At 36.4% G+C, this 16,812-nt stretch overlaps 2 protein-coding genes and 1 non-coding gene across 3 annotated transcripts; 1 reads left to right on the top strand and 2 right to left on the bottom strand.

The window, feature by feature from the left end:
- Positions 1–7,386: 7,386 nt before the first annotated feature.
- Positions 7,387–8,558, bottom strand: LOC113326455. Its single transcript, XM_026574182.1, has 2 exons — positions 8,176–8,558; positions 7,387–7,723 (listed from the first exon to the last, which is right to left on the bottom strand). Exons 1-2 carry the CDS (start codon positions 8,503–8,505, stop codon positions 7,397–7,399), a joined length of 657 nt encoding a protein of 218 aa, XP_026429967.1. The 5' UTR covers positions 8,506–8,558; the 3' UTR covers positions 7,387–7,396.
- A 2,789-nt stretch (positions 8,559–11,347) lies between these two features.
- On the top strand, positions 11,348–11,429 carry TRNAS-GCU. The gene has a single exon. It is a non-coding gene; the product is annotated as a tRNA-Ser (tRNA).
- Positions 11,430–11,775: 346 nt separating this feature from the next.
- On the bottom strand, positions 11,776–14,531 carry LOC113326900 (RING-box protein 1-like). Its single transcript, XM_026574565.1, has 5 exons — positions 14,315–14,531; positions 14,151–14,201; positions 13,987–14,046; positions 12,216–12,287; positions 11,776–12,119 (listed from the first exon to the last, which is right to left on the bottom strand). Exons 1-5 carry the CDS (start codon positions 14,466–14,468, stop codon positions 12,082–12,084), a joined length of 375 nt encoding a protein of 124 aa, XP_026430350.1. The 5' UTR covers positions 14,469–14,531; the 3' UTR covers positions 11,776–12,081.
- Positions 14,532–16,812: the final 2,281 nt, after the last annotated feature.

The following is a 16,812-nucleotide window of genomic DNA, read 5'->3' as shown; positions in this document are numbered from 1 at the left end:
CTATGAAAAATCATTAACGCTTACCTACGATTACGTTTTGTAAATTAAACTAATGACAAATCAGGAATAGATGTTTTGCATGTAAATTAGATAGTTAATGAATACTTATTAGGCGTTAGAAGTAAAAAGGGTGAGGATATATAATATATAAAATAAAAAGACTTAACTTGTTAGTAACCTTGTACCGAAATTATCTTTAATTTAAAAAATGATTCAATAAATCTTTAAAATGAAACAAATATACATGGAGTAGTAATAATATAATTATGATGCTTAGCGTAATATTATAATTAAAAGAAAATAAATTCGTATATTAATATGATACTTTACACTGATAGCAAAATCTAAAGACTATTAAGATGTATTATAATTTTATGCAGACACAAACTTAACCATATTAAATTACCAACGCCAATCTTTAACAAGATATAGTATAAGGATTTGAGATGAATAATAAAATGTATTATATCAGTCTTTACGTGAAAATAGAATTATATTTACAAGATTAAAGCTTAGCGTACCAACCAGACTATCAACTTAAGAATAACGAGAATGATAAGGCAGTTGATAATAGTATTCGAATAATTAGACTAGTAAGAAATTTAGAGTAGATTACATTTGGAAAATTTATATATGGTATTACAGTAAAGTTAAAATTATCAAATATTATAAATTGGTGTAAAATCGAATTGGGATTACTTATATTGATAAAATAAATAAGTAAATAACATTCAGATGACTAAATTGCATAAAATGATGTGAATTATTTATATATTTTACGAAGTAAATTTATCAGACTTACACCAGTTACGATAAAATTTTAGAGACTAACTAATCTTAATAAATTAATACTTAGTTAATCTAGCACTGGAGAATAGTGAAGGTTGTGTTATCTCTGTTCGTAGGAAGGCATTGTTGGGACCGGCCAACCTTGACAGGGCAGCTGCATTCAGAAGTGACCGATCATAGATGTTTAGTATGATTTAGATCTTTTAGAAAACCGATAACTATAAAGTCAATTAGAAAGATTCGTAGGAATCTCCCTTGTAATTAGAGAAAAGTATTTTACAAGATAGAAATTAGTGTAAGAAACTTAGACTTCCGTATTTGATAGAACTTAAAATCAACATAGTTGAACCTAGAGCCACAAATTTTAGTTGTAGAAAGCCATATAAGTTTGTGGTTTGAATTATGTTGTTTGCGCTTAGATAAAAGATGGGGTTATTCTTTAAGGTGGGGAGTTTTTGAAGACCAGAAGGATGGTTTGATTTTCGAGGAAGAAAATGAATAAGGTGGGGAGAATGTAAGGACCCTCAAGCTCGTCAACACTATTTGACTAGTCTAGCAAGGATTACGAGATGATTAGCCGCTAAGGACTCGATTAGTTTAACACGAACGTTAATTAATAGAAATTAACCTAAGAACGATTTAGATACGAAACTAGTCTAGCTGGATAGATCTCGAAAAGTTACGCGGAATGGACTACTTGAACGTGTCATTCGGACATCGGACGAAGAGGATATCATCAGATTGATTTAAAGGACAAAATGGTCTTTTCGCAGATAGGCCGACCTAGACTTCCCTTATCGAAGAGAGAGTGTGCAATAGTATTTATCGTTGGTCTTACCTAACCTAGTCGAGCAGATAAGCTCATTTCTATTTCTTCTTTTATTCTCGTCTTCTTCTTTATCTTTCTTCTTTCCTTTTTTCCTTTCTTATGTTCTTCACCTTTGGTGAATTCTTGTAAGAATTCTGAGGTTGTGAGGTCGAGATAATTAGACAAGAGTCATGGGTTGTTGCTAGAGGTGGTGTTGTTCTTGGTAGCTGATTCTGTTTCAAGAAATCAAGATATTTCAGAGAGAACTGAAGATTAGGGTTTTAAGATTTGGTCTTGAGATATTTATTGAATTGAATCGGTGTTTTGAGATAATGATAGATGAATAATAAGAGGGTTCATGATTGATTTAAGCCGTAAGGTTGTTGATGATTGAATCAAGAGTTAGGGTTTCATAAAGGAAACTCAGAGAAGATTCGATAGATGCAATTGATGTTCTAAGGAAGTGTTTAGATATGGTTTTGTGTATTGAGAACAAAGAAGAAGAATTGGCTATTCAATTTAGGGATTGATTACAGAGAAGAAGTTTAGTTAAGAATTGAAAGGTTACGATTTCAAAGAATGTTTAGAGACGATTTGAAGAAGAAATTGGTTATGGTTTTGAAATTAATTGTATCTAAGGAGTCGGAGTTTGAAGAATCGATTCACACAATAAGATGAGTTGATGTCAACTTTCTGGAATGGAACTATTTAAGGTAAGTATTTATGTAAGTGAATTGGTACAGCCTTCAGTTCATTATTGAGATTATGTGAATGCTTATGAGGTTAAGAATTATGTTGATATAAAATGGGGCTGTGTTGATTGGGGTTTAGGTTTATTTTGATTTACAGGGGTTGGTATTTATTAAGGATGAAACAAAAACTGAGTTTTAGAAGTGGTGTTGACATCAGTTACACAAAACTGTGTTTGTTGTAGTGAACTGGACAAGGAAATGGTAATGGTGATAGCTTTAGTGTGGCTGTTGGGTTGTTGTATAGTGACTGAGAAGCTGTTGATGAAGAATTTACTTGTTCTGTGTGTATTTTGAGTGATCTAGTGGTGCAGGAATGGATAAGTTAAACTACATTTGGTGATGATGTTACTGTGGTGAGGTCATAGTGGTGATGGAGCTGAACTGATAGTGCAGGGGTTAGAGGTACTAGTAAAGCTGGTGGAGGAAATTATAGGTAATATGAAGAGAGTATGATCTCTACTGAAATGCAAATGGAGTATTAAGGTTTAGTGTGATATTGTATTGAGTTACAAATTGTAGTGGTTTTGTTGAAGCTGCAGGGGATATGAGTGGCTGATGGAAGTTTAGGAACTGTTTTGAGATATGGAATAGAGTTACAGTTACAACTTGTTGAGCTGAATTGATTGCTGAACTTTGGAAGTGATAATGGTGGATAATCTGTGGAGGTGAAGAATGACTGTGGTTAGAATGAGTGTATGTGCTGATGAGCAACTTTGTAATGGTGGTATGTTAGAGTGGTGATTGACTGAATGTGCAATGGTGGCGTCGAGTGTGGTTTTGAGTGAAGAGGATTTGGATATTGCAGCTATTGCATTTGCAGGTAGGTTAAGCTTACAGTTGTAGTTAAATTATGAAGTTTAACTTAAATTCTATGTATTATTGTCGTATTGAACTTTAGAATCTTGGTAGAATGAATAAAATCAGGTTGCAAGTGAATTTGTAGTTACAATAGAGTATATGCCTGATAGTCATTCCAGTCAGTTTATCTGACTGAGTTGAATCGGTATTGACTCATTAAGTTGGAGATCCTGACCTGAGTCGACTTGACCTTAATCATTTACCTTGGACTTTGACCTTTGACTGAACGTTGACTGTAAGTTGAACCATTTGACCATCGATGACCGTTAGTTGACCCAATTGGGTCAGCACTTGTGTAATGGGCCGAGTCCAGTAGATTTGGTCTTAGTGCCATGTATCCTTAGTTAGATATTTTATAACATTTATGTTCTGAATTAGACTTTGACTTCTTCTACACAGTTGTAGATATTCATAAGACTTGGCTATGGATTATAGAATCAATTTAGTTGGATTAGTAAACTCTTAGTTATGCTGAAGATAGATAAGAAAAAGGTGTAGAACCATAAAAGGGCTTAGAATCATTGGATAGACTTGTATGATTCTTGTGTAAGCCATTTTGGCTAGATTCTTAGAGTTCTTGTGGGATTAACAGTTAGTCTTATTAACAATGATCGATTAAAGGATGGATCGGTGGATCGTGAATCTCGAGGTAGGCGTGGCTTGTCATCAAAAGAGGAGGGAATATATTTGACTCTTTAGTAATCATTGTTGTTTCTTTTACAAAAGTCTTTGTTTATTAAACTCATGCACTGTCAGTTTGTGCATTCCATGCATTGTTTAACTTGTATTACGGCAATTCTATTGATTCTGTTAATCTTTCCATGGTTTGAACAGGACATGTAGTGTTTTTTTTTCAGCATGAATTGTTATGGGAAATGAGAATTTCCACGTGTGGTATATATGATACGCTCCTTCATTTATATCCACATGAATTCGAGCTTTTATGCGTATTAGGTGTGTAAGGAATTGGTCGACACCAATATAAACTAATAGGGTGTGTAAGGAATTGGTCGACACTAAATATAGTACTTTTTTTGAAGAAGGAGTTTGTCCATATACATGTTTGTTTATTTCAGTGACTTGGTCACGATTAAATGTTTCGTAAAACATGTATTGTTTTCCAACTCTTGCTTATGATTACTTGAAAGTTATATGTTATTCCTACTGGGCACCCCTTTTAGGGATGATGTGCTCACCCATTCCCACTTTCAGTTTCAGAGACAGATCAGAGTTGCACAACAAAAGCTTCAAGGGTTGATTTTGTTAGTTGGTTAAATTTTAATATGTTTATTACACTGCATATTGTATTTGTAAACCAAATGACTATTGTATATGTATCATTTGAGAGGACTTCATGTATATATATATTTCTGAGCGTGGCTAGTTTTTGGTTAAGTTTGATAGCAGATTTTTTGATTGAATGTTTAAGTAAATGATTTAGTTTTTAGTGCCTCTTATTTAATTAATCTCTTGGATTAGTCAGCTGCTAGCTTAGGGAGCGCTACACCATAGAACTCTTGTGCTGGTGTCTATGGGACCCATAAAAGAGAATTCGACTTTTTCCCTTTCAAGGATGACCACACTAGGTTGACGCTCATCCAGAGTTCATCTTGTGTCTCACACATGAACCACATTGCTATTGCGTGCTCTCTGCATGACACATACTAATCACAACGTGCAACTAGAGAATATTTAATTGTTAAGAGTGTTGATATCCTAACACCTCATCATACATGAAGGCTAACTCAGTCACAAACATGAAGAGATAAAACTTAAGATTTTGTTCTTGCGATTCGCGACACATGTGGGAAATACCCAACTTTATTTCTCACCCCTAAAAAGAATAATCGCTGGACCAGATTAAGGGAATCAACACACATTCAACTCATCCTATGATGATGGATGAGATGCTTATCGCATTCTTCATCCTTATCCCACCAACTTGATATTAGAGAGTCTACCTATAACCCTACTAAACATATTTCAAAGAGCATGCTTCTACAACCAAAAATTACTCCGATCTTTCTCTTTCTTTATGAAGATCAACCCCAATTCCTCCATCCATGTGGTTATAGAAGTCTTCGGACGGCCATATGCTTGGCTTAGGCGATTTTTGTTCGTCATAAACCTTCACAACTCATAGTAAAACCTAACTTTGACTTTTACCCCCTTATCAGGTCATCCCACATTTTCTAGCAACCCTTTTATTGTGAATAAGTATTTCATTAAAAGAAACAACTGAGACCCTTGAAGAGTCTGTGGTACAATCATAGTAGAGCCATACAATATTGACGACTGAGTCCTCCACGTATTAGATTTATCTACTAATAGTTTTTGAGTAATACAATAAGGTGGCTTGGTTGTCTATTCCATAGTTGAATGCAAAGATCTGACTAATTTTGCTAATGTATCTGCTACCATATTTCCTGTTCTAGTTACAAAAGAAAAACCTAGGAATTGAGGACAAGTTATAGCTATTTTATCTCCTTCTTCGATGATGCTCCTACCACTCCAAGAGATATCAGTTGTTCTTCCATTGAGATAGTTGATTAGTATTTCATAATCCCCTTCGATACTGAAGTTGGTGATAGCTTTTTCTCTCGCCCAAAAAGAAGCTTGTAAGATACTCGCTGCTTCGGCCTCTCAAGGGTCTGAACTGGATGAGTGGCCTGTTCTTCCTTCTTTGACTTCACCTATGTCTCATACGTCGGCATTTTCTATGACCAACAAATGATTTTTGGATTACATAGATAGAATTAGGGATGAGCAAAAAGTCCGGAACCGCGGATTTCACCCGTATCCGTCCGCAAAATTGTGGGTGAAAACCAATCCACAAGATCTATGAACCAAATACGGGTGGGGTTCTCAAATACGCACTTTTAGCGGTTTGGATGCGGTTGGATTTCGAAATCCTTGAGTTCACCTGCACCGAAAGGTAGTAAGGAAAATTAATAGAAGTATTAAGGATAATATTGGAAATATCGGTTTTATATATCCTCTTTACATATAAACTTGTTATCTTTATCAAACTTATTTCTTCTGAACTTTCTTCTCAACTTTCTCAAACTTCTTTCAGGTCTAGAATCAGGTAATGTCGACACACAAGCCATTCTTCCCAGGTCTGGAATCAGGTACCGTCGACACACAAGCCATTGCAATTTGCAATGGCTGCACCATTTCCTCTTCAATATTATGATATCTCTTCAACTCAACATCAAATACTTCAGCTGTCCATTCTTCTCTTACAACTGACTGTACCCATCTTGGAAAATCAATAACTTCTTCGCCTAATGAAGCTTAATTGGTTTGGTGCTTTCCCTGATAATAATCATCCAATAGCAATACACTGAAACTATACACATCGGATTTGAATATCACTTTTTTTGTTTCTACTACCTCGGTTTGGTGGTGTTGCAGTGCGGAACGATGGGTTTAAATCGTAATTAATCGGAAATACCTGTTTTTTTATTAAATTCGTGGTCAATCCGCATCCGGTCTGTATTACCCGCTGAACCGCGAATAATTGGACCGGACACGGTTGGATTTTCTAAATCCGCAACTTTGACGGATTGGACGCGGGTGATCCCTAATCCGCATCCTTTGCTCATCCCTAGATAGAATCTTTTCAAAGGAGGGCCATCCTATAACTGGGTCAAGCCCATAAGACGCAATGGATACTGGGATTTAGGATTAACAGCAATTTCCAGTTCCATATACTTGTCCCATCAAACTAGGATATATTTTGTTCGGTAGCCTATATACGCACATGTTTGAATTTTATGTAAGACCTACAATCAAAGAAGTTGCTGCAGAGCTTGACAGTTTAAGTAAAATAGAGACGCACCTATTTGGAGTTCATAATCAACATAGCCATGACCAAAATTCCGTCATATATAATGATTAGCGAGCAGACTTCTATTCAGTACCAATAAGCTGTTACGTACATCAAGATCGACTTGGCTTCCCATTGCCATGCATCATCACAAGAATGAATGAAAGAAACTTATCTTCTCCACTTAAGGGGCATGCAATAGATACATTAAGAAGCTCTAAAAGAAGAATTTTTATTATGATAAGATATAGTGTAGATATTACAGCTAGAGGTAGTGTATATTATATGATATATAACCATGAGATGGATGGGCATTAATAGGGCATATGAATTGTGGAGTGGTACTTTTCTGTCCAGCTAAATTGCAAGGAGAAGGCCTGGAACGGATATTCCGATTGTGCTTGAGAGCTTGCTCTCCCAGACCGCCGAGTTAATCAATGGAGAAGTGCGTGATTGTCTGGAAGATGAAGACTGATTAGTATTGCTATTCCAATTGTGCACAAAACGCGCAATCGTAAGGGATGTATTGAAGTACTCTCTTACTTGTGTAACGATCCCATTATCATCACTAACTGTCCAAACATGAACCCACGAGATTAGACGACTTAGATCACACCCTTCCACTATGACTAACGAATCAAAAGCAGTGATAGAGCTTGGTGTTGGAATATTTTCAACGCCGCTAACCAAAGGGGGTCCTGGGGGGCATCGCCCCTGGTGGGGGTTTCAAGGGGGCAACGTTCCCGGAAGAATTTTTTGAACTGAAGGTTTTATTTGATGTCTGTTGATGAAGGAACCTGACGTTTCGTGAATAGAAACCTGTTGGCGAATAAAAACCTATTCCCAACAGGTGCAAAACCCTTTATAAATAGCTTCTCCCAGTTTCGTTTAACATATAAGAAAAATCAATCTGTTTTCTCTGTTTCAAAAAAAAGCATCATCAGAAATCAGAAATCTCTTTGTGTGTTCTTGATTGAATCAAGGGGTACAAACCTTGAATTCAGTTTTCGTTGCAGGGCTTTCATTGTATCCTGAAGGCAATATTTCGCATACCTGTTGTAATCGCCAATTGTTATTGGGAGGGTAGAAATATTTGTCTAAAAGAAATTTATACAAGCCTTGAAAGTTTTGGAGTGCAACACTTTCTTCTCTGTGTCATTCATCCTTTGTGAAACCCATTTTTTTCCAACACTTGGCACAAACAAGAATGAGGATGAATCTTCTATATATTCATGGTCATCTGAGGACGATAGAGAAGATGCTGAGGAGGTTCTACTACTGTTAGAACCGGTCCCGGTGAGAAATCGCATCATATACTGGTGAGCTGGTGGACCATGGTACCACCACTCAATGTCCGACGCAAGCAGGCGCTCGATGGTCTCTTTGTCTCGTGCACTAAGGGCTTGGTACAGGGCACAAATGGTCCTTGTATTACTTGCCTCCTTGAATTCTTTTGCGCTTGTCATTAACTTGAACAAAAGAAAGAAACTACACTCCCGCCGGCTTCTTCGAAATGATTGAGAACAATGTGTATACAATATTTGAGAGTGAGATCTTAGTTGGCTAGGATTGATTCCAAATGACACAAGCCAAGAGTCTCTTTTATAAGACCATTCTAGAGACCAAGTGAGATCTTAGTTGAATAACCACTAAGTTTTAACCACAATTTTTTAATCGATTGATTGTCAATTGCAGCTTAGATTATCCAAGCCCGCCCCCACCACATTCAAAATAAACCACCCATTTTGTATGGAAACCCCTCAATGGCTCTACTTAAATTACAAATAAGGAAGGGGCAAAAAATTATGCATACAAGCAACGTTTATAGCCATTTAAAGAGTTTTGCATTTTATTGTAAAACTAGTTTTATTTGACAAAAAATATTCAATAACCTGGACATTGTTGGTGCAAAGTAGTTTAATCGGCCCTGTTTGACTTGCTGCAAAGAATTCGTTGCATTGCAAATGCAATGTCCTGCAAAAAATTTGCAGTCATGTTAAATCTGCGAATTTGCACATAAGTTTTATGGGCTTTGCTGATGGCATTGAAATGTGAAAACTACATACATACCCATTCTTCAGATTTTCTCCACTGTGAAATCCACGCCCAGAAATCTACAGACGCGCATCCATTTTTTTGGTGAAAATTTCTCCCACACCCAAATTGTATAAAATTATGTTATTCCGAGATTTCTTTTCTTTATTCATAAAACGAGAGGCAAAAAGAGGAACTACGAAATCAGAGATAACCATCTACTGTTAATTTTGAAGATTCAATCTTTGGAATAAGAAATATGACGACGAAAACACCATTAACAATATATTTATTTTGATATCTTTCTATCTAATTCAATCAAAATCCTAGAAGACATAACCTAAAACTCAATCCAATCTTTCTTTTGTTGCTTCGGATTTTGATGATTTTATTGTGGACGTATTTGTTTTCTTCAATTTGATAAAACTCATTTTAGACCTGGAAAATATGATTTTGAAATAGGGCAGAAATTGAAGAGAGATTTTGGAGAAGATGGAAGAAATCTGAGATGGGTTTGCGTTCAATTACAAATTAGTTGGAGTTGAGAATGTTTCTGATGTGAAAGATAGAATTTAGGGGTTGGTTGTTGGTTACTGAGAGCTGCGGGAATCAGTTGGTGTTCTCGTAGTTGCTATAGTGCTGCTAATGGAGTTGCTATTGACAGTGGTTTGATGGATGATAATGAAGCGGTGATGCTGTTATGACTGCATAACATGTCATGCAGTCGAGAAAATGTCTGCATAAACTATTATGCAGTCAAGAAAATAGATGCATAACACATTATCTGGCATCTTTTTTATTAGGTATGAAATCGAAAACTGTTGCATAACTTGTTACGCAGTCAAGAAAATGGATGCATAACTTGATATGCATCCAAAATATAAATGCATAATGCATTATGCATCGAGAAAATGGATGCATAACATGATATGCATCCGTAAATATGGTAGCATAACGCATTATGCATCAATTTTTCTGTATGCAGTAAAATCAACCAAACAATGGTTGCATAACGTGTTATAGATGCATAAAAAAGTAATGCAGATGCATAACTTATTATCCAGTCGAGAAAATGGTTGCATAATTTGTTATGCGTCTGTTTTTTCTGTTGGATTTAGGCATATACATCGTTTTAGTGGTTGTATAACCAAAATAATTGATGCATGAAAATATGGTTGCATAACGTGTTATGCATCTTTTGTGGTGTATGCATATTGTGTTATGCATCCTTTTTGGAGTCTGCATAATGAATATGTAGCCAATTTTCGAATTTCTCCCCTAAAATGATGATCACCTCTGATATTTTCATGAATTTTTTTTTTTGATATTGTTGTTTGTACTCGTTGTGTAGGTCTCTTTAAAATATTTCCAACGATATAAAAATTATAAAATTCCAAGAGGCGGTTTTTTAGATATGTTATATCCAAGTTGTGTTGCCAATTATACCCCTGAAAAATTAGGATGCATAACCCGTCATGATATTTTTCAAAATTTTATATAATTATGGGTGTCACCGTATCTAAAATTAATTATGGGTCTGACAATGAAAAATATTATTTTTTTTGCGCCTGCGCCTAATTTTTTGAAGAATTTTTTTCAGCCTTGTTATGGAGCTTCAAATTTCGGGATTTTGAAAAACTTGCATGATGCCAATCAGGGCCAATGGAACAAATGCTTTTCGATGAATAAGTTAAATTTGGTGGTCGGCAGAGTGGACGGTTGTTCTGCAGAGAGTGGAATGGTGATGCCTGGATTCTGAACTGTTTTAACATAATAATAAAAATTTGGCAAACCAATGGGAAATACAAACACTCCATTATCACAAGTAGCTTGAAGGGAAAATCATCGTCACCATTATCAAGTCTTATAATATTGGAGTTGGGTGCCAAGTAGCTTGAAGGGAAAATCATCGTCACCATTATCAAGTCTTATAATATTGGAGTTGGGTGCGCAAAAAAGAGCTGGATTATAGTAAAAAATTGGAATCACTTGACCTTTCTATGTCCAGGTCCAACTTTACCTCTTAACCCTCAAATGCGACCCTTGGAAGAAAGAGTTTTACACATTTAGGGCTACTTGTTGTGTTGTGATAGAGTCAGAGGGTTAAAATCTGGCTCCATTTCCCACAGACTTCAAGAGAAAAAACAAACGGTCTGAGGGGGCAGTATGCATGCATGAGGGTAAACATAAGACAGCCTCAGTCTAAAACAACCTATACCACGCATCATGTCATCATGATTCAAGTGCACATATACAATAATAAGATCAATACCCGACGCTTTGGCCGAGTGGTTAAGGCGTGTGCCTGCTAAGTACATGGGGTTTCCCCGCGAGAGTTCGAATCTCTCAGGCGTCGATTTTTTTTTTTTTTTGCATTTATTTTTCCTACCTGTTTTGAAATTGGGAAGTGGTCGAGGGACGTTGAGTTGAATTTTTTTTTCACTTAACATCAAGCAGCGTATAAGGTTCGCGCTCAAGCAACTCGATGCAAGTGAGAGATAGAGGGATTAAATATGAAGGCTTCTCCATTCTACGGTAAGAAGAGCATAGGGTATCTATCTAGTATCTACAGCAAGTTCAGCTCTGCTTGTGGCAGCAAATTCCATTCCATTATACCAAGGATTCACAGCACATAAGGCCAGAACAAGGCTTGGAACAACATGGTTCCAGTGTTCTGATGCAGTCTTCGGAATGACAACTAATTCCACAAAAAGCAACAGAACACAGATCATATAAACAAGTAATAAATCATTCCTTCATACCAAGCAAAACGTCCTAAAAGAACTATACAGCAAATCATTCAAAATCATAGCGTTTTCATATACTGATATCTAACATAATATATATGAGATCAGCTAACTCTGAAACAAAAGACCAAGTAAATGGAAATCACGGAAAAGTTCCTATTTTTAAGTTCTTATTTCTGTTCAAGTTCAAAGGTTAACACCACTGTGACAGAAACAACACAGATAACCGAATCCCATGCTTGGTTGCTCTCGATCCTACTACTAGTGGCCATACTTCTGAAATTCCCACTCACTGTTGTCTGCAAATTATGAGAACAAATCCCAGTGTTAGCAACAAAACAAACATCTAAAGTGTAAGGATCATAGAAGAGGCGTGAAGGGAAGTGCACACATACCCAGTGGGCACACTTGACGGGTCTTTAGCCAACGACTGATGCAATGGAAATGGAATGCGTGGTTGCATACACCTGTATAAAAATGCAAGGCATAAATAAGAAAATAAAAAACAGTATTATTGCTTAACAATGGCAATTCCATCGGAATCCAAGTGGTGCAACTATTTTTCCTTCTAAGCTTAACAATGGCTCCTCCATGGTTAAGATAAAAGAACAGCGAGTTTTCACATGATGTAATTATCAGAAAGCCAATAAATGTCAAATTATCAGAATGGTTCGAAGTCAGAGGTTAGAGCCTTAGACAAAACAGGTAAGACCTTTTCGACATTTTGGACATGATAAAGATACTGCATCTATTGAGTAAAGCATAGGTTACATGTGGGTTGCTGTTCGATGTGGGCATGGGGAACCAATTAGAATACGACATATGGTATTTAAGTTAGTCAAAATCAAACATTGTTCTATGGGTTGTTAAAAGGAAAATTTTTTTTTTTGGAAATTGGAGCAATTAATCATCCACTGTGAATATTGTTTGATTGTTAACTAAATGCATATCACACATGCCATATTATGATTGGACCGACATGCCCACATCAAACAACAACCCACATCAAAAATTTACATCATTCTAGTCACAAGCATTACTATCATCATAATACCCCAGTCTTCAGTTCACTCTTTTAATCTCTTTCAGATTATTGGACGAGGGTGGGGACAAGCTTAAACCCAAAGATGTTACAGACAGACTATGACTAGGTTTAGATCAGCTATTGACTGTCACATGAACTCGAGTCCCATTTTGCTGAAGAGTAGATTATGCAGGAGGACGGTTTAAGAAAAGTAAAGTTTCAAGGTTCCTACCCGATAAGGGTTAGGACTGGTTTCTCAAGAGGTGCTTGCACTTTTGGGAGTTCAGAATAACAGTCTAAGAGTTTTACAAGTTGGGCAGTGTTTATTACTACAGCCAAGTAGCCAACACTCTTCCCATAAAACCCATGTATGAATAAGGAATCATCAAAGTTTTTGCTCTATCAGTCTGCGAACAATGTCGTTCACATACTTACTGCCTTGAACTATTTTTTTTCTGATCGTCTGGGGAGCCATAGACACGCCTAGACACTAAGCGAGGTGAAGGGCTTGGCGCCAGGCCTCACAAAACATAAACTGAGATATAACGCCTTTGGAAATCACCTACACTTATCATGCAGCAACAACCTCATGGCGGCGATGTTTACTAATCTTTCGGGATTGCTTTTTGGCCCTCCCAACCCGTGAATCATCTGAGTCGCTAACATCAGAACCAGAGGATGTCTTCTTCCTATGTCTACGCCTATGCGAGTACTTACTGAACAACATTAGCTAAGGCAATGGAGTGCAATGATGTTTCCAACTAAACATCCTTCAGATGATCCCAAGAGAGAATCTGGGTAACGGTTAGACAATCAAGAATACATAACTCATATAATAAGGAGCTACTTCATCACTAATGGAGTTCAGAAAGGGAAAATAACTATTAGAAAACCAAGTATCTGGATCTTAGCTTCAATGACTTAGAGGGGTCAGAAATTGCACAAGAGTACACTCCACCACATTCATCCAACAAACAACAACAATCACACTCAACGAAAACCTAAACTAACTAAACATGCTACACAACAAGCAGAGACTAAATCATGTTAAACCTCAAATTCATCCTCGTAAGCATAAATCAAACCTTGATAATCTAATCACCAACAAATCATAAATTAAGGATTAGGTTTTTAGTACATACCCCAAGCAACAGTGCATTCCTCACTTGTATTACTAGCTTGATTAGCTTGACACTCAATACCTAAATCATCAAAACCACTCCCACCGTCAGAAACTCATATTCACAAATCAATAAAAAAAAAAACTAAAATCCAAAAAAAAAAAAACAAATCTACTACTACTTACAGAGATCCATGATATGATTCCTGCAAATAGCACAGTTATCCACAACAATATCTGCAAAATCAAACCAAAAACCAACCCATTAACCAAAAATCAAACAGGTTTCTTCGCTTTTTTGTTCTGAAAAATCAAAATCGAAATCAAGATTAGGGTTTAGGTTTTCTTACCCCAAGCCCATAAGGCGACAGCATTCCACTTCTTGATTTCAAATCTCTTAGGTTTCTTTGGAAGAGCTGATGATGATGAAGATGGATGTTGGCACGGTGGCGCTGCGGCGGCGCTGGAATCCTCCATGTTAATATCACTATCTAGAGAAGCCATTAGGTTTTTTTTTTTCACAGAAGAAAGAAAACGTTTCAAGATGGTATTTGAGAAAAGTGAGACACAAAGACTTGCTTTTATTTTATTTTATTTTATTTACTTGGAATTTTATTTCCTTTAATAGTGACGACATAGTTACCTATGTTATATATCTAATTAGCTAGCCGGACTATTTGCCGTTTAATCAAATAGTAATTTAGAAATGTAGTAAGTGGTGTACCACTGTTAATAACACCAACTTAAGTTAACGTATGCAGCATATATGGGGACACAGATTCTAGTTCACAAAGTTTGAAAGTAAGAGAAAATGGAGAGAGATTTTATTACCTTGTTTCTGTTACAATATTCATCATCTTCAAAATGTACAAAACGGCTATTTATAGCCTCCAGCAAGGTTTGAAAAACTAGTCACGGCTCAGTTTACGGCTACTGAGCGTGACCGTTATGATACGTTTTGACGAATGTGAGCACGTTTCAAACGAAAATCGTGTTATTTAGGAAAGAAATGCATTTTTTATACGTTATTCTAAAATAACGGGCGTTATAACGGTTAAATAGAAAATGAAAAAGTTATAACGGGTCAAATAACGTTGTTATAATGTTTTCTATATATTATTATTTTATTCTTTTATTTTTAAAATATTAATTGTATTTTTTTAATCTTTAATTTAAAATATAAAAATTATAAGAAAATATTTTTATATTATTTTTTATTAAAAAACGGTTATAAATGACGTGAAAACAGAAAAAAAAAATGGTCTAAAAAACTGTTGTTATTTCTTATTTATCGGCATTATATAGGCACGGGATTTGGGGTCCCCCGCGGCCACGGTATATGGGTGTGACCGTTTTAACGGGTGTTTTTCAAATCTTGACCTACAGTCGAGCATGTCTGTTGACATGAGATAGACACATTTTGGTATGCGTGTCATGATCTCCTATTACATGACATTCATGTTTATGCATCACTTATCAGTTGGAAGAATCTCGGTTTTACTCGATTTATTTGAGACCGTAATATAATGGTGGGCCGCCCTTATGCCATGCTTACGTAACACTTCTCTTTGGACCACCATTCCAAAATGTTATCTTGTCAAGACTTCGTTAGGAAAATCTAACTGATCGAAAGAGAAACTATAATCTTGGTAGCTGTAAAACGGTGTTGATTACCGTAACTTTTCTTCCTTCAACAATGTTGTGTTCGGGAAAAACCGTTTGGGTCAAAACCCGAACACTTGGAGGTCAGAAAAGACGTTAATCACCCCATACGGAAAAAAAGTACAATGGACGACGCCAGATAACGGTGCCTAGACATCATATGCGCGTTTCAGGAAAATCTATAGATATACATATCTTAAGATGGTGATCACCGTTCTAAGATTGTTATCTCATTAAAAACGTCGTCAGGAAAACTCATTGGGATAAAAACCTGAACGTAGGAAAACATGAGTCCTCAGAACAGCGTTGGGTCCGCAGATGTTGCCTCGTTAAAACCTTGTCCGGAAAAACCCAGAGGGACAAAAACCAAGACGAAGGAAAAAGAGTACAATATGTCGAACTGCGGGTATCATTGGACTCGCATGCCTCATTAAAACCTTGACAAGGAAAATCCAGTGGGACAAAACCTTGGCTAGGGAAAAAGAGTACACGACGTAATGTCCAATGCTCCCAATATCCATAGTATTCTGTGGCTTTACTCCCCCTGGTGAGTAGTTGTCTCAGTGGATCATTCTGTTTGATAGTATTGCATAAAGATCAAGAACCATCTTTGATTGACTTCAGCAGCTTCAGCTTACTTTAGTTGAAAAACTTGGTCTGATCTACCTTTGTGCAATTTCTAAATGATCATCTTGTTGTGCCATCCTTTTATTCTCCACTAGCTTTGTCTGAACAATCGTAATCGATCGGAGGATGAACAAGTATCCTCTACTACCAGATTATTAGTTAGGAAAATGTTTAGCTTCTTTATTAAACCTGCCAAAAATCAAAACTTAAACATTCTGATTATCTTTTCTCTGTGGGAGACATCCAGCGGTCTTTCATGCAAAAGATCAAGCTTAATGGTACCACGAAGATGAAAGGGGTTTTCTTCGGACCAATGTCTCGATATTGGTGCTGGGTAGAACCAGACTTACATGTTTACCACACACCTAATATCAGGTATCTATAGCATATTTCATCTAATATACCATTTACACATATTTCGTGTAATACAAACCATAGAGTGATACATCTCCTTTGCTGAGATGTTAACCGATCAATCTTTAAAGTAAGAGATCGCGTAGCTACAATTGTGTGAGCTTGTCCATTAAACATGTCCAAACCTTTAAGGTTGACGAAATTA

This window comes from Papaver somniferum, unplaced genomic scaffold (genome assembly GCF_003573695.1).
Source record: "Papaver somniferum cultivar HN1 unplaced genomic scaffold, ASM357369v1 unplaced-scaffold_10, whole genome shotgun sequence".
Taxonomy (NCBI): Eukaryota; Viridiplantae; Streptophyta; class Magnoliopsida; order Ranunculales; family Papaveraceae; genus Papaver; species Papaver somniferum.
Note: the sequence above shows the minus strand (reverse complement) of the source record. Positions and strands in the feature narration are given on the sequence as shown.